This window comes from Cyclopterus lumpus, chromosome 1 (assembly GCF_009769545.1).
Source record: "Cyclopterus lumpus isolate fCycLum1 chromosome 1, fCycLum1.pri, whole genome shotgun sequence".
Classification (NCBI taxonomy): domain Eukaryota; kingdom Metazoa; phylum Chordata; class Actinopteri; order Perciformes; family Cyclopteridae; genus Cyclopterus; species Cyclopterus lumpus.
The window spans coordinates 23530004-23552497 of NC_046966.1; the positions used below are offsets into that span (position 1 = coordinate 23530004).

Here is a 22494-nt window from a genome sequence, read left to right on the forward strand (position 1 = left end):
GTGTTATTTTTATTTTTTTCTAGACCTCATTCACCAGCTGGTTTTTTTGGGTTTTTTTTATTCGTGGTGACTGCGGTTCAGAGGATTCCTAAACTTTTATACTAAAAAGACCAGAAGACTTTCCAGACTTGACCTGGAAAATCAAGACGGTCCTGGAACCTGGAAGAACACGAACAAGAACTATTAAACAAAAAACAAAAAAAAATAAAAAAGTGTGATTTTTTTTGAAGAGTTGATTTCCTGAAAACTATTAAACATCCAGACTGTGAACGCATCACAACTCTCAGCCCGTCGTTACCAAAGTAAAAGACTTTCCAATTTGGGAAATGAACTCTTCAGTTTACACTTTTTTTTCTTTTTGTTTCCTTCAAACTGTCAAATTATGCATAAAGTTTTCTTCTGCTGATGATCCAGAGACACATTTTTACACGATGCAGAACATGAAGCATGGAAATCAGCTGTTCTCACTCCTACTGTAGTTTTATTTAATCTGCATGAAGAACGAGAGCTTTTTCGTTTCCTCTGAAGCTGAAACGACTCGAAGCGGAACAGAAAATCTGTTTGTTTTGTCTTTTTAATGAAGAAAACAAAAACAAAAAAAAACACCCAGAATTTAAACATGCACAAAACGTTTTTTTTTCCAGAAACAATCTCGTGGTCGAGTTTCAAAATCCTTGAAATCGACGCCGCTTTCTCGCGGTGCGTTCAGGTGCGGTCTCTTTCGTCGTACATTCTGCCTGCACGCCGTCTCCGAGTCAGCGTTCAACAATCTGTCTTAATTCCTGTTAAAACGATGTTCTGATATTTCTTTCACTTTTTTCAATTAATCAAAAACGGTGTTTACAGGAAGTACCCGGTTCGGCCACTCGGGGGCGCCGCAATTCAGTTTTTTTTCCCTGCAAACTCGATTTTCTGTTCCCCCGAGTGAAGTTCAAGTCCAACAAACATACAAACAAAACACACACACACACCTGTCCAGCTGCGGTCGCATCCCCTCACGTCTCCACGGCAACACTACGGGCCAATCAGCTTCAGTACTTTAATACGGCAGGTTTATTAACGGAGAAATATGCTCTTTGTACGTTCCTGTTTTATCATGAGAAATCTACTTTGTTACCCTGGAATAATGTGACGCAACAACCACAGCTGTTTGGGAACAAAGCTGACGAAAACATATATATTTATAGATATATAAATATATCTATATATATCTATAAATATGTATAATCTGAGTGTGATGCGACGGCAGCTGTCAGTTTCTCGAGAACAAAAAGCATCAACTCATCGCTGTCTGCTTCAGAAGTGCCTCCTTTTGATTGACTGTCAGAGACGACACATCTGAGCTCTCCACTACAGTGTGCCTACCATACCACTGTGTGTGTGTGTGTGTGTGTGAGAGAGTGTGTGTGTGAAAGAGTGTGTGTGTGTGAATGAGTCGGGCTGCATGTATGAGAATCCAAAATGTATTGAATTCCTTCAAACCTGATGTGAATAAAACACGACGGAGCGACTCGTCGTCCTTCAGTTTGTTTTGTCAGCTGCAGATTTTTTTTGTTTTATTGCTGGTGACTTTGAGCTGATTTATTATTATTATTATTATTATTTTGGCGCACAGGACCATCAAAACATGTTGTCAATGTTTTTTTAATTATTACTAAAACACTAATTCATTTGTATTATTTACATTTGAAATAGTGTGGGCCTCAAAAGAGAAATATGCACAGAAAAGGCATTTTATTGTGAAGGCCAATAAAGGGCCTTCACAATAAAATGCATTTATTCTGCAACTAATAAAACCAGTTGCAGTCGGCAAACTTTATAAAAAAACATGACCTTGTCAGGGATATTATATATATATATATATATATACACATATATATATATATATACATGTATATATATGTGTGTGTGTGTGTGTATATATATACATATATATACACATACATGTATATATATACACATATATATATATACACACACACACACATATATATATATATATATATATACACACATATGTATTTGTTTCTGTATGTAGTCATTCAGCATGAAAAAGCACATCTACACGTCTTTCTGGAGACTTTTATTTTGAAAACCAAACATTTTCAACCATTGAGAAGAAGAAATCCAACTGAGCTCCATTTTAAAAACCTTAAAAACTAATTAAAAGAAATCATCATAAAGTCGTGCATCAGAGGACACGAGGAGACTCGTGTTGACCTTTGACCCTTGAGGAGGTTGACCTTTGACCCTTTAGGGTTAGCGGTACATTGAAAAACGTCCAAAAAGAAACTTGAGAATCTCTCTCTAAGTGTCTTCTCTCCTTTCTTTTCGTGGGCTGCTGTTGTTTTTGTTTTCCCAGAATGCATCAGTGGTCGAGGATTCGCAGGTTTCCGGAGACGATCTTGTTCTCCAGCATCGCTCCGGCGGGAATATCGATCCGGTCTCCGTGATTGGCGATGATGATGACGGTTCCCTGGCGAAGGAAATAAATAATCAATAACAATAACAATAATAATGTGATTATCAAAACGCGGTGACGTCATCTGATAAAAAGTATTTAAATCCTTTGTACAAGTACATGTAGGTTCAGATTATTAACACAATATAATAAATTATCACGTTCTAAAGTATATATATATATATATATATATATATATATATATGCTGTGTATCTTAATAGCTGTGTAGCTTAATACATATATACACATATATTTATATACACATACATATTTATACACATTTATATATACATATATTTATATATAAATATTTACTTCTATAAATGTATTTATATATATATTTTATATATATATTTAATATAATATTTTATTTTTATATATATATATTTTTAATATATATATATATATATATATATGTATATATATATATATATATATATTAAGCTACACAGCAGTATAAAATATATCTTGTTTTTTATTTTTTTTACGTACTATGACTTTTAAATGATTTTTCGACCTGCGTCTTATTTCTTACTATGACTTTTTTTAATCCATATCTAAAATGTAGAATTATTGTATTTTTCCTAATAATAATAATAATAATAATAATTCTTGGTCACCTTCAGAGAGACGTTCTTCCCGAAGGTGACGTCTCCCGACACGGTGAGGTGGTCGAGCTCCAACATGTCCGGGATGCTCTCGAACCGGGAGAGGAACTCCTGAACCTGCACGGCAACAAAACAGTCCCTCTTGTTTATTGAACAACAAATAATAAAAACACATTCCAACATGTTGATGTTAACAAACGTGAGAATATTCAAAAGAGATTTCATTGTAAACTGTTGAAGTGAAACAGAGCGGCCTTTCACTGCAATATTTAAGCTCTATTATTTTATAGATATCGAGGTAACGGTGGACTATTTACTCGTTATGAGAACATATTATTTATTTTTCCAATACAATAATTCAGATATCAAGTTATTCCAATATTCCTGAGAAAATAAAACAATTAATTATCTGGGTTATTATCAGGTAAGAGAACCAGACAATCAGATTTATTGTGAAAAAAACAACCTTAAAATGTTATTTTCTTCTGATAAATATTCTGTTCTCTTACCTGATAATTATACACGTGGACAAAATAGTTGTTACCTTTTTTTTGTCACTGAAATAACTTGAAAGTGACAAAAGTAATAATAAATAAAAAATGTACTGAAAATGAGAGAATGAAAATCAGACATTGCTTTTGAATTGTGGTTCAACAGAATCATAAAATAAATAATAAATCATAAAATAAATTATAAATAATAAAATCATAAAATAAATAAATTATAAACGAAATGTTTTTCTCGTGATTTAATAGTATAAAACTACCTTTTTGTTTTTTAAAGAAATTGAAAAAATAAAATAATGAAACCATTATCACAAGTAAACTAAGACCGATACTTCAAGATAATAATAATTGAGGTTAAAGAAATGAAATATCACCTTTCACCTGATCATTTTCTTTAGAAATTTGTGGCCTCAAGATAAAGAAAATGAGTAATTATTAATTATTATTAAAATAAGGTACATTCTTTCCTGAAATAACGAGTAAAACAACAAGATAGGAACTTTAAAGAACAGACGACCTTCTGACCCCGAGGCCGTGGCGTCCAGCCGGCGCTCACCTTGGTGAAGGAGCCGCCCAGCTTCACGTGCGGCGTGCTGGGGAACTCGCGCCTCTTGCTCATGGTGAGCGAGCCGGCGTCCATGCTGTACAGGTTGGACATCACCAGCAGCAGGTCGGACGACGTCTTCACCGGCAGGAAGCGGCTGCGGGGCACGTTCACGCCCATGGCGTTGTTGAAGCTCTTGATGGCGGCGCCCACGGCCGTCTCCAGCTGGATGACGTTCAGGCCGCCGTCCAGCGTCTGGGAGTGTGGGGGGGGTCACGTTTAATTTAATTAATTAATAAATCGAGTTATTAGACTCAGAGGCTGGAAAAATACAATTTGAGGAACTTTTTTTTAGGGAAACTTTTAGAGAATAAAAAAAGAGCCTGCAAATGAGATTTGACACAGAATAAAATATTTATTTTTCCATGGTAATTTAATTTTATATTTGAATAAATCCCACATTAAAAGGGATAGCTTGTTTGTGTTATTGAGTACATTTGGTTTTTTATTCCACAGCTGCTCTGCTTCCACAGATCAATTAAAATATTACTAAGCTAAACAATCCATATATTTTATATATATAAAAAATATATTATATATATATATTATATATAATATATATATATTTTATATATATATATATATAAAATATAATATATATATATAAATATATATATTATATATTATATATATATATATTATATATAATATATGTATAAAATATATATATTATATATTATATATTATATATATATATATATATATATATATATATTTACATTGATTAATTGATTGATACAAAATATGTTTGTGAAGTTTTGTGATTTACTTTACTCTGAAAAAAGTTAATTTTAACCAAGCCAGAACTATTCTTTTTCTTGTTAATAGTGCACAATCATAATGTTAGATTTGTTGTGGTCAGAGCTATGAAATATTAAATCCATGTCGCGCCTAATTACCTATTATTATTATAATTATTTTTATAATACAGTACATTTCTAATAATTTCCTCAGAAGTTACTTGGGACAAACTAAATAAATGTTCTTTTTCTTTTGACTGAAGAAAATTTTAATTTTTTTTAAAATATCCAGCTGACTGGAGGTCATGAATTTAATTAGCATCAATAAAAACGGTCTTTTCACGTCATCGGCCCGGCAAACGTACCGACGCAGAAAAAATACGGCGTGCGTCACCTTGGGGTTGACGATGATCTCCAGGTCCATGGCGTTCTTCTCCTGCAGCCGCTTGACGGCGGGCAGCGAGATCCACAGGTTGTTGGTGTTGAAGATCTTGAACTTGGTGACGGACTTGAACTCGTCGGCGTGCGCCTTCGGCACCTGGGCGATCTCCAGCAGCCTCAGGCGGTCCTCGTACTGGATCAGCGTGCCGCCCTGCAGCGAGAAGGGGGGGAGGAAGAGGAGGAGCGTTGAGAAGAAGGCGGAGCCTCAGGGTGCGGGATAGCACAAAGAGAAACCTCGCGCTGACCTTGACGTCGGCCCGGGTCTTGTCGGTGACCTCCATGATGAACTCGCAGCGCCGGTCGGCCGGCCGGCTCACGAGGTGCTGCAGGATGGAGAGGTCCACGGTGGCGCCCAGGTTGTCGATGTTGGACACGAAGATGTACTCCTTCCCCTCGGCGAGCAGCCGGTCCAGCAGCCCGCAGTTGGCGAAGCTGGCGTAGACGTCGCCGTGGCCCGGCGGGTACCAGGCCTCGCCGTCGCCCCTCCCCATGCTCGCGGCGATGGGCAGCAGCGACTCCTTGTTGATCCTCGGGTACCTGCGAGGGAGAAGGTCGCGACCTCTTCAGGGAACGTTGTGGGAAACTTTTAAAAAAGATCATTTTTATGACCAAATGTACATGACGGGAATCGAACCTCAAAACCGCCCGCGTACCGAACCGACACGTGACCAGAGGATTAAAAAAACGTGTGTGTGTGTCTGTGTCTGTGTGTGTGTGTGTGTGTGTGTGTGTGTGTGTCTGTGTGTGTTTGTGTCTGTGTCTGTGTGTGTGTGTCTGTGTCTGTGTGTGTCTGTGTGTGTCTGTGTGTGTGTGTGTGTGTCTGTGTGTGTCTGTCTGTGTGTGTTTGTGTCTGTGTCTGTGTGTGTGTGTCTGTGTCTGTGTCTGTGTGTGTCTGTGTGTGTGTGTGTCTGTCTGTCTGTGTGTGTCTGTGTCTGTCTGTGTGTGTCTGTGTGTGTGTGTGTGTGTGTGTGTGTGTGTGTGTGTGTGTGTGTGTGTGTGTGTGTGTGTGTGTGTGTGTGTGTCTGTGTGTGTCTGTGTGTGTGTGTGTGTGTGTACCTGCTCTGGTTGAAGGTGTGGATGTGGACTCGGTGGTGTTTGTACTTCTGGAGGATTTTCTTTGTGTCCTCGTCCGTGTTGAAAGAATTCATGAGGACGAGTGGAACGTCGGCATCAAAGGTTTTGTTCAGATGCTGAAGAGGAGAAGAAGAAGGAGAAGAAGAAGAAGGAGGAAGAGGAGAAGAAGAAGAAGGAGAAGGAGGAGGAGGAGGAGAAGGAGAAGAAGTAGGAGAAGAAGAAGAAGGAGGAAGAGGAGAAGAAGAAGGAGAAGAAGTAGGAGAAGAAGAAGAAGGAGGAAGAGGAGAAGAAGAAGGAGGAGAAGTAGGAGAAGAAGAAGGAGGAGGAAGACGAGAAGAAGAAGGAGGAGAAGGAGGAGGAGGAGGAGAAGGAGGAGGAGGAGGAGGAGAAGGAAGAGAAGAAGAAGAAAAAGAAGAAGAAGAAGTTCAGTTTAACCTCTAGTTATTATTATTTTGGGCGGATTAAAGACATTTATATTTATATATAACTAGATATATAAATATATATATATATATATATATATATATATACATATATATATATATAATGTGGATGTGCCGTCTGCACCTCGATCTGCTGCACCGTGAGGTCCAGGAAGGTGTTCTCGTTGCGGACGCTGATCAGGCTCTTGGGGCCCTTGCAGCCCATACTGGTTCCCAGTCCGCCGTTCAGCTTCACCACCGCCAGCTTGTTGAGGCTGGCGGTGACGTCGTCAGGGAGACCGTCCATCCTGATCCTCTCATAGGGCCAGATCTGAAAGACACCGCGGGGACGCATTTAAAGGGACAGTACCGTCTGTGGTGACATGAACTCCACCTGGGTAATGTGTCTTTATATATATATATATATATATATATATATATATATATATATATATATATATATATATATATATATATATATATATATATATATATATAAAAAAGCACAATACATTCAATTTAGACAACTATAAATTCTCTGAGCTGGACGCACAGAGACGAGACTTTAATGTGGGACTGTCGCTTTAAATAATTCAACCCACAGAACGAGCTTTTCATGACGGAGGAAATACAACAAACAACTCTGTAAACAAAGTGTTGCGTCATCACGTCCAGAGCAGCAGCTCCGACCTTTAAGAGCTCACCAGAGACACAGAAAGGACACACGTATGTATGGGATGTGTGTGTGTGTGTGTGTGTGTGTGTGTGTGTGTGTGTGTGTGTGTGTGTGTGTGTGTGTGTGTGTGTGCGCTTGTGTGTGTGAGTGCTCAGGATACAGTGGTTTGTGTTCTGTGATTAGGGAGGGCACACGGGGGGATGAAGGGGTCATGAAGGGGACATATGGGGGTCATGAAGGGGACATATGGGGGTCATGAAGGGGACATGAGGGGGACATGAAGGGGACATATGGAGGACATGAAGGGGACATATGGGGGTCATGAAGGGGACATATGGGGGTCATGAAGGGGACATGAGGGGGACATGAAGGGGACATGAAGGGGACATATGGGGGACATGAGGGGGACATGAAGGGGACATATGGGGGACATGAAGGGGACATATGGGGGTCATGAAGGGGACATATGGGGGTCATGAAGGGGACATATGGGAGACATGAAGGGGACATATGGGGGTCATGAAGGGGACATATGGAGGACATGAAGGGGACATATGGGGGTCATGAAGGGGACATATGGAGGACATGAAGGGGACATATGGGGGTCATGAAGGGGACATATGGAGGACATGAAGGGGACATATGGAGGACATGAAGGGGACATATGGAGGACATGAAGGGGACATATGGAGGACATGAGTGGGACATGAAGACAAGCGGTCCCACAGGAGACTAATGTCACCGTCTCGCTGACTTCGGCGCCCTAACACTAGACTTTCGAATGCTGCGGCGGTCAAAACTATTCTTAGTCCTCCTAACCTTCACTGTGCTCGGGTATTTTGGGACGGACAGAGTGTGTGTGTGTGTGTGTGTGTGTGTGTGTGTGTCTGTGTGTGTGTGTGATGATAAATAGTTGGCTTCAGCCTGAATGGCCTCCAGATCTGGTTTCGTGAGCTCGTTTCTGCAGCGAACATTCAGACGATCATTTCCATCTCAGAGTCGTCGATCAGACTCATTGATCTCTGACTTCATCTCTTTGATGACATCACCACGACTCGATCAACTGCTTTGATTATATTTACCACAGTAAACATTGTTCTCTCTCTCTCTCTCTCTTTGTTTTACGACGGAGGGAACAAATCTTCTGTTTTAAAAATCAATAAATGAATACACAGGCGGCTCAGATTTCACTCACTCTTTCCCAGTGGGGGTTTTCACAAGTTACCGAGCAGAGAAACTTTATATAAAGTTAACCGTCAGTTTAAAGCGAAACGACGCTTCACTCGCCTTGAGGAGAGAAACCGGAGCTCGTCACACCACCAACGCTGCATCCAGTAGTAAACTGACAATTCATTCATGTGCACCAATGACAATATCAATATTTCCTCTGTGGAATAAATAACTCCTGTTCTCTAAGTGTGTATATAGATCTCTATATAACGCCCCATAGATCTCTATATAACGCCCCATAGATCTCTATATAACGCCCCATAGATCCCTATAAAACGCCCCATAGATCCCTATAAAACGCCCTATAGATCCCTATATAACGCCCTATAGATCTCTATATAACGCCCTATAGATCCCTATATAACGCCCTATAGATCTCTATATAACGCCCTATAGATCCCTATATAACGCCCTATAGATCTCTATATAACGCCCTATAGATCTCTAAATAACGCCCCATAGATCTCTATATAACGCCCCATAGATCCCTATAAAACGCCCCATAGATCCCTATATAACGCCCTATAGATCTCTATATAACGCCCTATAGATCTCTATATAACGCCCTATAGATCCCTATATAACGCCCTATAGATCTCTATATAACGCCCTATAGTTCCCTATATAACGCCCCATAGATCCCTATATAACGCCCTATAGATCTCTATATAACGCCCCATAGTTCCCTATATAACGCCCTATAGATCTCTATATAACGCCCCATAGTTCCCTATATAACGCCCTATAGATCCCTATATATAACGCCCTATAGATCTCTATATAACGCCCCATAGATAGAACGCCCCTTAAAGCACAGAACAATGCACAATAAAGTCCTCGGTGCCCAATAGGCTGTAAACGGCTCATCCTACTCCCCGTTACTCCCTCACCACCAAGACCTCCCTTTTGATAACGAGACCTCAGAAGCTCTGCACGTCCTCCACCGCGGACTGAAGGCTCAACGTCCGATAAAAACAAACCAAATGAAACTCTTTCATTGTTTCTGAATGTAGCACCTCAGCGTAGTTGCTGAACATATTCCTGCACTATACCTACATAGTCAAATGCATTCAAACTGAAATCCAGCTATGGATCAAAACCTCTCTGGTCTTTAACCCCTTTGTGTCAACAGCATGCACAGCTTAACCCCTCAGCGCCCAGCAGCTAAAGACTGGAAGCTAAAGCTAGCTAGTGATTTACATGTTGCATCGGTTTAGGCTCCGGCTCATTGGGGTTACGTTGAGAGTGAGGACGTAGAGTCAATAGAGCCCCTGTGAACACACAGGACTCTAGACTCTGGCGTCCACGTGGCGGTTTGGATCTGATGTCCTGCACCGTCAGGGGACGCCTGACTGAGCCTCGGCCCGAACACAGAGCTCAGATTACGGGTACAGGGGGGGTGCAACGCGAGGCCCCCGGCCTCCGGTAAACAGGGCGACTCACGGTTATCTGGCACTCACCGAGTCCTCCGGCGGCCGGTTGATCTTGGCCCAGTCGACCGCGGGACCTTTGACCTGCAGGAATCTGTGGAAGAGCTTCTTGAAGCCATCGAAGTCCTTTCTGGAGATCTGAGAGAGAGAGAGAGAGAACCAAAGTGAACCAAGTGACAGAGAACCAAAACATCGGGTGAAGTGAATCAAGTGACGGCGAAATGTATCACAATAGAGATATATCTCTATTAAATAAATAAACTCTGTGTGTGTGTGTGTGTGTGTGTGTGTGTGTGTGTGTGTGTGTGTGTTCTCAGGGTTGTTCACCTCGTGTTTTTACCAGCAGGCCAAAACTCTCCCAACAGAGTCTATGTTTTATCTCTGTGATAAGAAGAGCGAATGAACTCTCTGTATGCAATGCTTTACAAATATTTGTAATGTATTGCATACAGAGAGTCTTTGCTTTATGTGTTAAAGCTGCATTCTCTCTCCTGACCACCAGGGGGCGACTCCTCTGGTTGTATAGAAGTCTATGCTTTATGTGTTAAAGCTACATTCTCTCTCCTGACCACCAGGAGGCGACTCCTCTGGTTGTATAGAAGTCTTTGCTTCATGTGTTAAAGCTGCATTCTCTCTCCTGACCACCAGGGGGCGACTCCTCTGATTGTATAGAAGTCTCTGGTTGTATAGAAGTCTCTGCTTCGCGTGTTAAAGGTGCATTCTCTCTCCTGACCACCAGGGGGCGACTCCTCTGGTTGTATAGAAGTCTTTGCTTCATGTGTTAAAGCTGCATTCTCTCTCCTGACCACCAGGGGGCGACTCTGGTTGTATAGAAGTCTATGCTTCGTGTGTTAAAGCTGCATTATCTCTCCTGACCACCAGGGGGCGACTCCTCTGGTTGTATAGAAGTCTCTGCTTCGCGTGTTAAAGCCTCAGGTGGTCGGGGCTCCTCACCTCCGCCTCCGCCTCGTTGGCGGTGGCGAGCAGCGCCTCCAGCTCGCGGTGCATCGACTCCTCGTGCTGCTGACGGAGCTTCTCCTGGAACTCCGTCATCGCTCCTCCGGTCAGGTCTGCGGAACACGCAGATATTAAAACTTAATTTTTTTCTCTTCACGCAAGAGACCAAACAATCAGAGGAATGTGTTCATTCATGCACTTAAAAAAAAAAAAGAAGCTCTTTTTACGAGGAGTTTGCAAGCATCAGTAGAGACGTTTAATCGATCAATAATCAAATAAACTGGAATATCTGACATGCATTGCTTTTACTTTGTCTAATTGTTGGATTAGACCGCATGCGGCTGCAGTCTAAATATATATCCGAGCGACCTTGAACGACCTAAAATCAGTTGAACAAGAGGTCGAGTTCAGGGTTTTGAAATTGCGCAACTTCAGTGCAGAAATGTGTGACGTGAAATCTTTGTGTCTTTAACGTCTCAATTAACAGACCGCCATCGTTATTGTCTTAATTATTGGCCATATTATTATTTTTTATATTTATAACTAGAAATTTATTTCAGTCTGAACGTAAATCACAATTACTCCCCAAAAAAACTGAAAGATAATAGAACAAAATAACATTAAATTACGAACGTACAACACAAACTATTTGCAACAAAAATACCCGCTATATATTTTAATGTTTATTCATTAAATTATGGCCATACACATTATCAGTTCCTCACGATAACTGTTCCATTCACCGCTTTATCAAATAAAATGATTAAAAATAATAAATAAAAAATACAGTTTGAAGGGTTTTCAAAGTTCAGGTGTTAAATTAATTCAAGATATTCTCTATAATTCATTTAGGCTCAAATGTTAAAGTTCGCTAACCTTAAAGTTAAAGGTTTTTACCAACGACACAAACATCTTCTTCCAGAGTCTGGATGTGCAACTTAATATTTAACTTATTAAATTAAACTAAATGTGTGCCGATACATTTGAACTGTTTTGGGTCCTGGAGTTCTTCAGAATATTGAAGATTAAATAGTTTTTCATACATTTTATGATCAATTTAATTACATTTTTATTCAAATTCATGATGTACTTTAACCTCTTAAATATTGTTTACACCACGTCAGAAAAACCAGACAAAATTTGAACTTACCGGCGACAGTCAGAGACATTTTAGCAGCTTTGCTAACGAGAAAGACCAAAGAAACGAAACAGGAAGCAGCTTTAAAAAAAAGTTAAAAAAAGGTCCCGAAGAGAAATCACACAAACAAAGCCGGCGGCCGTCAGAGAACAACGGACGACCTCCTCATCCTCAGCTGAGAGGAAGCTCACAGACATGCAGCTCCCACCCTGAGCTCAACATAGGCCCCGCCCCCCCGGCACACACACCAATCACACACCGCCAGGGTGTACACACACACACACACACACGCACACACTCTTTTTAAGTATTTAACTCCAGCATCATAAATGTGATCATCAGTAATAAAATGCAACCAAGTGAATTTTAGTTAGAAGTACAATTTCTATTATTATTATAAAAATGGGCCATTCTGCAAAAATTACTTTTGGTACTTTATGTATATTTTGATGATAAAACTTACGTTCTTTTCCTTAAATAAAACTTTGAATGCAGGAGATTTACTTAGAACTGATTATTTATTACTGCTTCTAACAAATGTGCTAAATTCATAATTTCCGAACATCAATATAGCGGAAAACAACCGTTAGCGCTGCTCGGCCGCCGACATGTTGAGAGCCATGTGGAAGCAATCCCTCAATCTTCGATATGCTCTGAATTTCGAACTATGCACTTTCAAAGTAAAAGCTCGTAAATACTTCTTTCCCCTCTGGTGATGACAATTTGCTTATATATATATATATATATATATATATATATATATAAAAAACTGATTTTTTTACGCTCTAGTTTAGAAAAACTGGAACACCTTGGCTGAACGGTAAACTATCACTGGATTCATGGAGATTTTTAACAAGTCACTAATAAAAGAAAATATCCTATCTTCGATCTCTCATTAAAAATATATATATTTATAAATATATATATAATTATATATTTATAAATATCTATATATATATTTATAAATAAATATCTATCTATATATAGCAATAAATAAATATAAATATATAGATATAAAACAGATTTTTGACACTAGTTTAGTAAAACTGGAACAAGAGTATCAGTATCAAAGTTGCTGCACCAAACTGTCAGTATCACAAAAATTATGATTTATTTTGACCCTAAAAATTGCACCTGTACTTGAATATAATTGTGTTGGGATCACCTGAGAAGAAGATGTACTTATAGTGGGGGAGGGGAGTTTATTTCTTACGTCCGACATCTTTAAGAATTGTCTTTTAAGACGTTTCTGGAAACAAACGGTGTACATTTCTTTAATTTCTTCCGTGTACTTCAGATGTTACCGTCTGGTGTCGTGTTACATCACCTCCTCAGAGGGCTGGTCACGGTGACCTTCACACCTCACGCGTCAAAAGGTCAACTCGACACTTTACGGCCATTAGAGTTGATGTTTGAGACGGAAAGTTTGGAAGTTCAGAAGTTGAGTTCACTGCATTTTAATTCACTTGAATCTATGACAGTCGTAGACGGTTTAAAGAAGATTAATTAATCTCTCACGACACATTCCCGTTTACATTAGTTAATTCACTTTGTCTAACAACAATATATATCATTGATTTTAGTTATTGAAATCTTCTTCCTATATTTAACTTTTTAATTGCATTTGTTTTATTTTTAATATAATTATTTGTTTGCTTTTAATTGACAGACTTCTTCTCAAATCTCTCAAATAAAATTAATTACTTTACTACGGACCTTTTTGTTTATTTTTTTTCAGTTGCTATTTATTAACTTATTTCACCCGTTTGTTTTATCTTCTATATTTTAAAATGTCATCCATGTGGTTTTTATATTTGCCGTGGATTTCTTTTAGATATATTTTTAACTTAAATAGTGATTACTTTTCATACTTTACTTTTTGCTTCTCGTGGTAATATTCTTACATGGTGGTTTTAGAGTATGACTGAAAGTCATATTATATTATATAACGTTAATTAATTTATGATTGCAATACGTGCTACTTTAAATATTATTAATCTTTCAGCCATCTTTAAATATTTTCATACCATGCATCTTTGCATATTTTGTAGTATTTGTGGGAATTTATTTTTCTTTGTGGAAATGTTTTGGTCACACACACGCACACACACACACACACACACACACGCACGCACACACACACACACACACACAGGGCAGAAGCAGGTTCACGCCAGCTGTTCAGACGCGTTTCCGGTTTTAGGGTTTTGAATGTGGATTTAATTTCCGAAGCGTTACCCACCTGAACGCACTGTCCAAGCACGGGGGAGGACCACGTGACCACGTGGACCGGGACAGACCACCTGTCGGTCTTCGTTTTAAGGAACAACCCGTCGCTGAGGCTGCTTCTTCTTCTTCTTCTTCTTCTTCTTCTTCTTCTTCTTCTTCTTCTTCTTCTTCCTCCTCCTCCTCCTCCTCCTCCTCTTCTTCTTCTTCTTCTGTTAGCCTCTGCAGCTGACAGACCGCCTAAGGCACGTCGCCGAACGCGTGTGACGTCACGCGCACGTGTAATTGGTGGAAGACGCCCCGCCTACCCAGGGTGGTCTATTTTTAACTACCGATGCTTTGTTATTCATTGAAGTCAAGTTATCACATTTTTATTTTACACGTTTAGCTTTAATATATTTTACAATTTAGTTTTGTCCATTTTATTAATTTATAATGCTTCCAATTTAGACTCAATTAAAATGTTATCATTTGTCATAGTTTATTAAATTATTATATATATATATATATATATATATATATAACTTTATTAAATTATTAATATATATATGATTTAGGCCAATTTGTTCCTAAATGGATTAAGTTTATAGTAGTTATACATAAATATTAATTATATTCCCGTAGGCTACACCAGTCTACCACAGTATTGTATTACTATATTTTTGGGCCCCAGGGCGGTTACAAACTTGTACTTTTAAAACATTTAACTTCTTTTAAGTTAAATGTGTATGTACTTCTTAATCTGTGTATTGTTTTATTGTAATTATGAAGCGCCTTGTGACCCTGGTCTGCGAAAGGCACTGTACAAATAAATTTTACTTTACTTACTTACTTAATAATCAGTCCTGAGCTCCTGAGGCCTTTTGGAGAGGATATAGGAACCTGTTTTTGTAATTTTGGAGGAGAGCGTAATTGTTCTGAAACTCCTGAGATTATGTATAAAAACAACAAACCCACTCAGGGATCCATGTGGTAAATGTGGCTCAGTGCTGCCCCCACATGGTCAAAAGGGTCCACTGCACTGATACGTTTCAACCTCATATCAGAGTGCATGCTAAAAATTAAAGTACCAAGTACCGGAAACAAACCCTCAAAACTTCAACTTTAATTAACAAAGCTTTACCAGCGCGATTGTCATGGCGACGTCTCCGATAAATGTCAATAACGAGACTTCTGAAGACGCATAAATAACATGATTCTTGTTGTTTTATTGGTGATAACATGTTTCCGTTACAGTTTTTCTGGTAGCTAGTGTGTGTTTTATCATCTACCAAACAGAGACATTCTCTCGGAGGAGGCCAGGTTGTGGTGGTTAAGCAGGTGGCCTAGAGACACACACACACACACACACACACACACACACACACACTGAGATAGGGGGCACACAGACGCCAGCTGGGACGGGTAATAAGAGTGGAGGGGGGTGTTCTTCGTCATCAGAGCCGCGAGCAGTGAGCCTTCGGGGGGTCTACGGGTGGCTGTCGGCCAGCGGGAGGGGACCGTCACTGGGACAGGAAGTCCATGGCGGTGTCTCGCTCCTCCACCAGCTCGGCCGCCGTGGCGTCCATCTTGGCGCGGGAGAAGTCGTTGATGGGGAGCCCGCCGACCATTTTCCAGGTCTTGTTCTGTGAGGGACGGGAGGAAGAAGAAATAAATGAAATTTAAAAAAAAAGGGGATTTGTGGCATGTTGTCTGTTTGTTTATGGGCTACATATTCATCACAGGGTTGAGTCTCATTTTCTTCTCTTGAAAACTATAAGAAATAAGATCGGTTGAGCTCACCTTGATCTCGATGGGGAAGGAGTAGATGAGGTCCTCTGGGATGCCGTACGAGTTACCGGCGGCGTACACGCCCATGGAGATGAACTCACCCTGTGGACAGGAAACACAACATTATACACACACACACACACACACATTATTTATTTATTCATATAGAAATGATTATAGTCAGTAATATAATCAGAACGGTATTTTTACATCTTATTTGAACAAAGTGCGATTTGGATGATATTCAGATTCAATAGTTCAGCTAAATAAAATGTTTATACGCCGACAAAATCACCAAAATAAAAGAACACGTGATGCTGTTTGGAAAGGAAATAGAAAAAGCTGAACGGAACGAGCATCTTGGGCACATTTTATTGGGATTCCGGGACAAAAACATCCTCGAAGACGCCGATAATCATTCCTTTGGATGCAAAGCTGCAGCCGAAAAAAAAAGAAAGTAGTAACAAGACATCCTCTTAAAGAGAATGTGAAAATCGTACTTTGAAAACGTATGCGTATTAATTATTATTGTCAGTTCTTCCGGCTCCAGGTCACACTTTACGGCCTCTCCGCCCCCCCCACTGACCTCCTTGGTGCCGAACCAGATGTCCCTCACGTGGTCGCAGATGGCCTTGGCGGCCGACATGGCGCTGGACAGCTTCCTGGCTTTGATGACGGCGGCGCCGCGCAGCTGCACCGTCTACAGGAAGCGGAGGAAGAGGAGAAGGTTTTTGAGAAGAGGAAGCAAAGCTTAAAAAAAAAAAAAAACAGGAAGGAAGTCGGTGGCGTCTGCTCCGGCTCACAGAGATGAAGTCTCCTCGGAGCCACGCTTCGTCCTTCACGGCGTCGTAGGCGGCCTTCTCGGAGCCGTTCACGTCCACCTTGGCGTGGTGGACGTCGGGGTACTGGGTGGAGGAGTGGTTCCCCCAGATGATGACGTTCTTCACTTTGTCGGCGGACACGCCGCAACGCATCGCCACCTGCAGGCGAGGGACAAAAAATTAGCTAAATTAAAACATATTGGTTCTTAGTTTCAGGTTATTGTACGCGAAGGAAAACGTAGTTTTACAGATTATATTATATTTCTGCTAATTAAACCAATTATTTTCATTTTCCTATTTCTACTTTAATTCTGATTCTTTAACTTTTCTTTTTCTGCCCGACAACAGCGAGACAAATTCCTTTACGCGACAATAAACCGGTTTCAGATTTCTTTCCTTCAAGAAAACCTCTGACTTTAATTGAGGCCCTCCTCCAATATTTGATTTGATATTTGATTTGTTAAGAAAACAAACCTTTTCCAACATTGCGCCACGTTAGTTGAATAAAAACGTCAGAAAATCAAAACGGTTCTGGAGGGGCAGTGTGCAAAAACACATGGTTTGATTGACACTTCAGACCCCCTGAAAGAAACTTTTGAGGGGGGGGTCTTTAAAAATCAAATCACAAAAAAAGTATTTTCAAAAAAGCCCACTAATGCCCAATTAACATTATGCAAAACATTTATTTTTAAAAATATGAACGGTGAGACGTTTTTCTGCCATAACCCAGAACCAGAACCACAGCAGGCAACACCGGACCGTCTTCACTACGGTTTGTACGGTCCCCTCACTCATTGGAGCCCCCCCTCACTCATTGGAGCCCCCCCCCTCACTCATTGGAGCCCCCCCCCCCCCCCTCACTCATTGGAGCCCCCCCCCTCACTCATTGGAGCCCCCCCTCACTCATTGGAGCCCCCCCTCACTCTGATCCAGTGACCTTGGTGAGAAGGGGATTAGAGCAGGCCCCCCGGTCCCCGGTGTACCTGGGAGCTGGCCCTGTTGTGGTCCAGCCGGGTCAGGCAGGAGAAGTTCTCTTTGGGGATGGACGGGGCCGACTTGGAGGCGATCAGACAGTTGGTGTTCGCCGGGTTTCCGACCACAACGACCTGAAAAACAAGTTAAAAAACAAGTTAAAAAACAAGTTAAACACCTCCGTCAGACACGACTTCTGTAACGATGAAAATAAAAAGAAGAAACATCTCCAGAAAGTTTTTTTACAACTGAATGAATTTATCTAAATCTGATACTAAACCTTATAAAATAAATATAAAAAAACATGATCAGTTCAGGCCCTTGAGATCTGGGTTGAATTCAACAAAACTTTATTAGTAAAGCAGACGATCACAAAAGCAAAAAAGAGCAGTTCGTGAATACGGAGAGCGGATAATGCAGCTGCTTTTAAAAAGTAATGAAAACCATAATTAAATTAAATAATGGCACCGTCAGTTGTGATCTACAAGTGTAGGAAGTAAAGTCAAAGTTAGAGTTCTTACAGCCCACAGAGATCAGTTCCTCTTTTAGGGTTTTCTACTACATCGTGTTCTGCAGGAGGTTTGACATTATGAGGAGAATATGTGGTAGTTTTTTAGTTCAAGAAGAAGATGTTGCGTATAATATGACAGTTAAGAGGTGAACACAAACAGTTACAAGCAGTCTTTACTATTTTACAACTAAACTTTATATTAATTAAGTTGACTTCTTGGAGAATAAATGTAACCAATCAGTTTCCTCTAAAAGGTTTCTGGTGTGAAAGCCTCACGAAAAGGTTCAACGTCAGACAGACAGACAGACAGACAGACAGACAGACAGACAGACAGTGTCTCCCCCCCGCCCCCCATGTGATGCTTTGACCTTTGACCTCAGTAGAGACTGCACCTCTTTCGCAAAACTAACACACAGTGGACTTTGGGTCATTAGGGGCCTTCATGCTGATCGTCATGCTACGGGACATCAGTCGAGTTATTAATGGCTCAAAATGAGGTGGAACCATAATTAATATAGATTATATATATATATATATATATATTTTTTTTTAATAAGAAAAAGTGTAAATTGGCTTCTTTCCAATTATCTTTTTTAAAATCTTATTTAACTTCCCAATTTAAAATGTTGTAAACGATAAAGTGGGAAATTCCCCGTGTTTGAACCGCACAATCACAAAGAACAATAACCCTCCAGGACGAGTAGATCGTGGATAATAAATAAATAAATAAATAAATAAATAGTCACCTTCACGGTCTTCTTGGCGAACTTGTCCAGGGCGGCGCCCTGAGTCTTGAAGATGGCCACGTTGGCCTTCAGCAGGTCCTTCCTCTCCATCCCCTCCTTCCTGGGCATGGAGCCCACCAAGATGGCGGCGTCGATGTCCTTGAAGCCGACCTCCACCTTGTCGGTGGGGATCACCTCTGTGGGGGAGGGGAGGGACGTGCTCAGCATGTATATCGGATTTTAGGGACAATGCGCATTAGTTTTAGTGTTAATGTGCATCAATATACAACATTAAATGGATGAATAAACAAAGATACAACATACAAACATGTTGTATATAAAACACAGGAATCATGTAAAAAAAAAAATTAAAAAAACAAGTCCAATCAAAGTTGCTATTAATATTTTTTTTTTTCTTTCAAAAGGAAATATATTTTTATTATTTTATATTGAGTGTCGCAATAATAATAATATCTGTTTCTTGACTAAATGCAAGTGATTCCAGTATGTTTTAGAGTAAATATATATATATTTTTTTTTTAATGATTGAGATATTATAGTGATTTGCATTATTTTTTTTAACCAAGATAATCGTGACATTAAATATAAATAATGTCCAGCAGTGAACATCTGGTCAACTCTTTCTTTACTGTAAAGCAGTTTGATGATGAAGATGAGCGTCATCGTCTTCATCACCAGATTAAAAAAATACTTGACTTCATGGCTATTGTTGAATTTCAGATGTTGTAAATTAACCAATATTCAGGATTACTTCTTAATCACAATCATTAACACTTGTGTAGAACTGAGTGATATCTTATCTGCTCAGATAACAGAGGCTATTGGAACATATTGATAATTAAATCTATTGGTACTGATACGGTACTTTTATTTCCCTGTGATGTTTCCAACCTGCATCACTCTTCTTTTACTCACTCACTCCACTTTGTGCACTTTTCACTCTCTCCAGTTGCAGAACCGCGGTTCCTTTGATCTGCGCCTCGGTTCACAACCTCAGGCCACCGGCTCGGTTCTCAGATAAATTCCCGACGATAAGATTTGTTCGGCGTTTGTTTGTTATGAACTGACGCAATCGGACTGGACTTCAGTCTGGGTTCACGTCTCCTCACCACTCATCTGATTGGCTACCGTGGTGCCTCAACAACCAGCCAACCAGAGGCCTCGTTCTAGACACTCCCTCCTCCTCCTCCTCTGAGTGACAGCACGGAAATTACATAATAATGATACCGTTAGAGCAACATTTCTGTTCTTATCAGGGAGATAAAGACTAGCTGTAACCGTGGCAACCTCAACTACCATTTAAAAAAACATTACTTGAAAATTTTGCAGTTATTTCTGTAGTGCTGTAAGAACGAGTCCCAAAAACGTGTTTCTTGTTGGACCATTTTGAACCCTGTTCATGCCTTAAAAGAATGTGGTTCCAAAATGAGAACACACACAACGTCATCACTAGTCGTGTTTAAACTCGCTCATGTGATCCTGATCTAGTTAATTTACAGCCCAACGTTAGCTTTTTACTTCTGGCGCCTGTTGGTTTGGTTCAAACACACAGTAACACACACACACACACACACACACACACAGTGTCACACACACGGTGTCACACACAGTTGGCTCACCCATCAGCAGTGGGAGGGCGCAATCCTGCAGCTCCATGACGACTCCGTCCAGCACCGGCAGCATGGGGGGGATGTCCAGCAGGACCAAGATGATTGGCTAAAGAAGAAAAGAAATTGGCCAATCGGCTTATCGGACTCGACGAACAATAGAGCCGCGGTGGCCTATAAAGCAGAACTGTACAAATGAACAGCATTGTTCCTTCTGTTTTCAGGTTATAATAGTTGCCTCATCAGGACTTCATTAAGCTCATGGCTTACCCCGCATCAAACCATGCGTTATTCATGAAGAGTCCATTATGTAAGAGCCCTGCACGCTGCCTGTGCAGAGGACAGCTTCAGGGGGAAAGGGGGGGGGGGGGGGGGGGGGGGGCCTCGCTGCAGGGTTGCATAATCGAGAGATCAGGTCTTACCTGGTCCTTCCCGAACACATCTCCCTTGGCGATGCTGTACAGCAGGGAGTAGGCGATCTGGCCAGCGGCGCCGGTCACCACAACACGGATTGGTTTGGCCTGTTTGGGGGGGGGGGACAAACCGGGTTAGGGTTATTGACCTAGATAAAGGAACAAAGCAGCAGTAACATGCATTCTGTAGTTAAGGGATGAGATCCTCACTGAGGCCTCTGTCGGTGGCTCCTCCCACTGGGCAACGTCAACTCAGAACTACGTTTAGAAAACCAGTGCAATAAAGAATTTACTTGAATAGGTTCGACTTAATATTCAGCGGATGACGTCACTCTTTAATTCGACATGCATTAATCAAACTGCGGATGCACTTTAAATCAGTTTTTTTTTTTATGATTGGTTCACACAATGTTCTCACGCTCTTAATGAATGAAGTAGGGCGAAACAAAAAAAAATGATGCAATGTTTTTCTATTAATTTGAGAGCCGAAATGAAGGAAAGTATCCATCCTCGCGTCATATTTGAACCATCCAACAAGCTAGAAATCCTTAGAAATGGGGATATTTATGAAAGGAGACCTTGAATAAAAGAATAAGGCCGTTGACGCCACGCGACAGCCCGATGATTAAAATGGAGGCAGATGTACACGAAACAGGAAGAATAAACAACAACAACAAAAAAGCAGAAACAAACCTGCACGGCCGCAAAGCTAACGTCACATTTTAAAAATTTAATTCAATATCAAAACAATCATCTCTGATATGCGCGATGCAGCTGCGCGACAACAACTGCTGCGCGTGACACCGCGGTGTCCTTGGATGTTTCATCAGTCAATTAAAATCCTCCGTTTAAAAACACAGCAGACGATGTTTAGCATCAAGTGAGAGGAAGTTACTAGCTAACGTTACAATTTGACATTATTTAGGCACACCTGTTAAAATATTAAGTTAGCGCTTTCATAAGTCTCCATTACGTTTATACAATAACGAAATAAACATCCAATAATACATCTTACCATTTTTAGCTAACGGGTGGAGCTGCTTTGCGTCGGTTATCCCTGCTCGGAGTGACGGAAGGGTCACCTCTATCCTTGAATTGTAAAAGTCAGGCGGTTAAACGGCTCGCGCGCCACTCACGACG

The 22494-nt window shown here is 40.5% G+C and overlaps 4 protein-coding genes across 9 annotated transcripts in view; 1 reads left to right on the forward strand and 3 right to left on the reverse strand.

Annotated features, from left to right (window-relative positions):
• vps54 (VPS54 subunit of GARP complex) overlaps positions 1-1525 on the forward strand; it is an 18621-nt gene extending 17096 nt beyond the window's left edge. For 2 of the 3 annotated variants that reach the window (XM_034535325.1, XM_034535333.1), the window contains exon 24: positions 1-1525. This exon is cut by the window's left edge and continues 639 nt beyond it. The gene's annotated coding sequence lies outside the window, so the exon portion shown is untranslated. The other variant, XM_034535342.1, reaches the window with a different exon arrangement.
• The window catches only part of LOC117732666 (E3 ubiquitin-protein ligase TRIM21-like), a 703346-nt gene that overhangs the window by 322000 nt on the left and 358852 nt on the right, over positions 1-22494 (reverse strand). The window lies entirely within an intron of this gene.
• Positions 958-22494, reverse strand: LOC117733038 (malate dehydrogenase, cytoplasmic-like). 2 transcript variants are annotated; one of them, XR_004609686.1, is made up of 10 exons: positions 22370-22494; positions 21364-21462; positions 20954-21050; positions 19335-19510; positions 18089-18211; positions 17088-17264; positions 16871-16984; positions 16297-16386; positions 15848-16139; positions 958-971 (listed from the first exon to the last, which is right to left on the reverse strand). XR_004609686.1 is itself a non-coding variant. In XM_034536351.1 (9 exons), exons 1-9 carry the CDS (start codon positions 22370-22372, stop codon positions 16017-16019), a joined length of 1002 nt encoding a protein of 333 aa, XP_034392242.1. In that variant the 5' UTR covers positions 22373-22494; the 3' UTR covers positions 15703-16016. The 2 variants fall into 2 exon arrangements, 1 of the variants encoding a protein (XP_034392242.1); XM_034536351.1 differs by lacking the exon at positions 958-971 and having other exon boundaries at positions 15703-16139.
• LOC117732822 (UTP--glucose-1-phosphate uridylyltransferase-like) lies at positions 2071-14731 on the reverse strand. 2 transcript variants are annotated; one of them, XM_034536023.1, is made up of 10 exons: positions 14531-14731; positions 11148-11263; positions 10224-10331; positions 7003-7188; positions 6418-6551; positions 5607-5898; positions 5315-5512; positions 4133-4375; positions 3083-3187; positions 2071-2476 (listed from the first exon to the last, which is right to left on the reverse strand). In XM_034536023.1, exons 2-10 carry the CDS (start codon positions 11244-11246, stop codon positions 2369-2371), a joined length of 1473 nt encoding a protein of 490 aa, XP_034391914.1. In that variant the 5' UTR covers positions 11247-11263; positions 14531-14731; the 3' UTR covers positions 2071-2368. The 2 variants fall into 2 exon arrangements, with proteins under 2 accessions (XP_034391914.1, XP_034391907.1); XM_034536016.1 differs by lacking the exon at positions 14531-14731 and adding an exon at positions 12301-12470.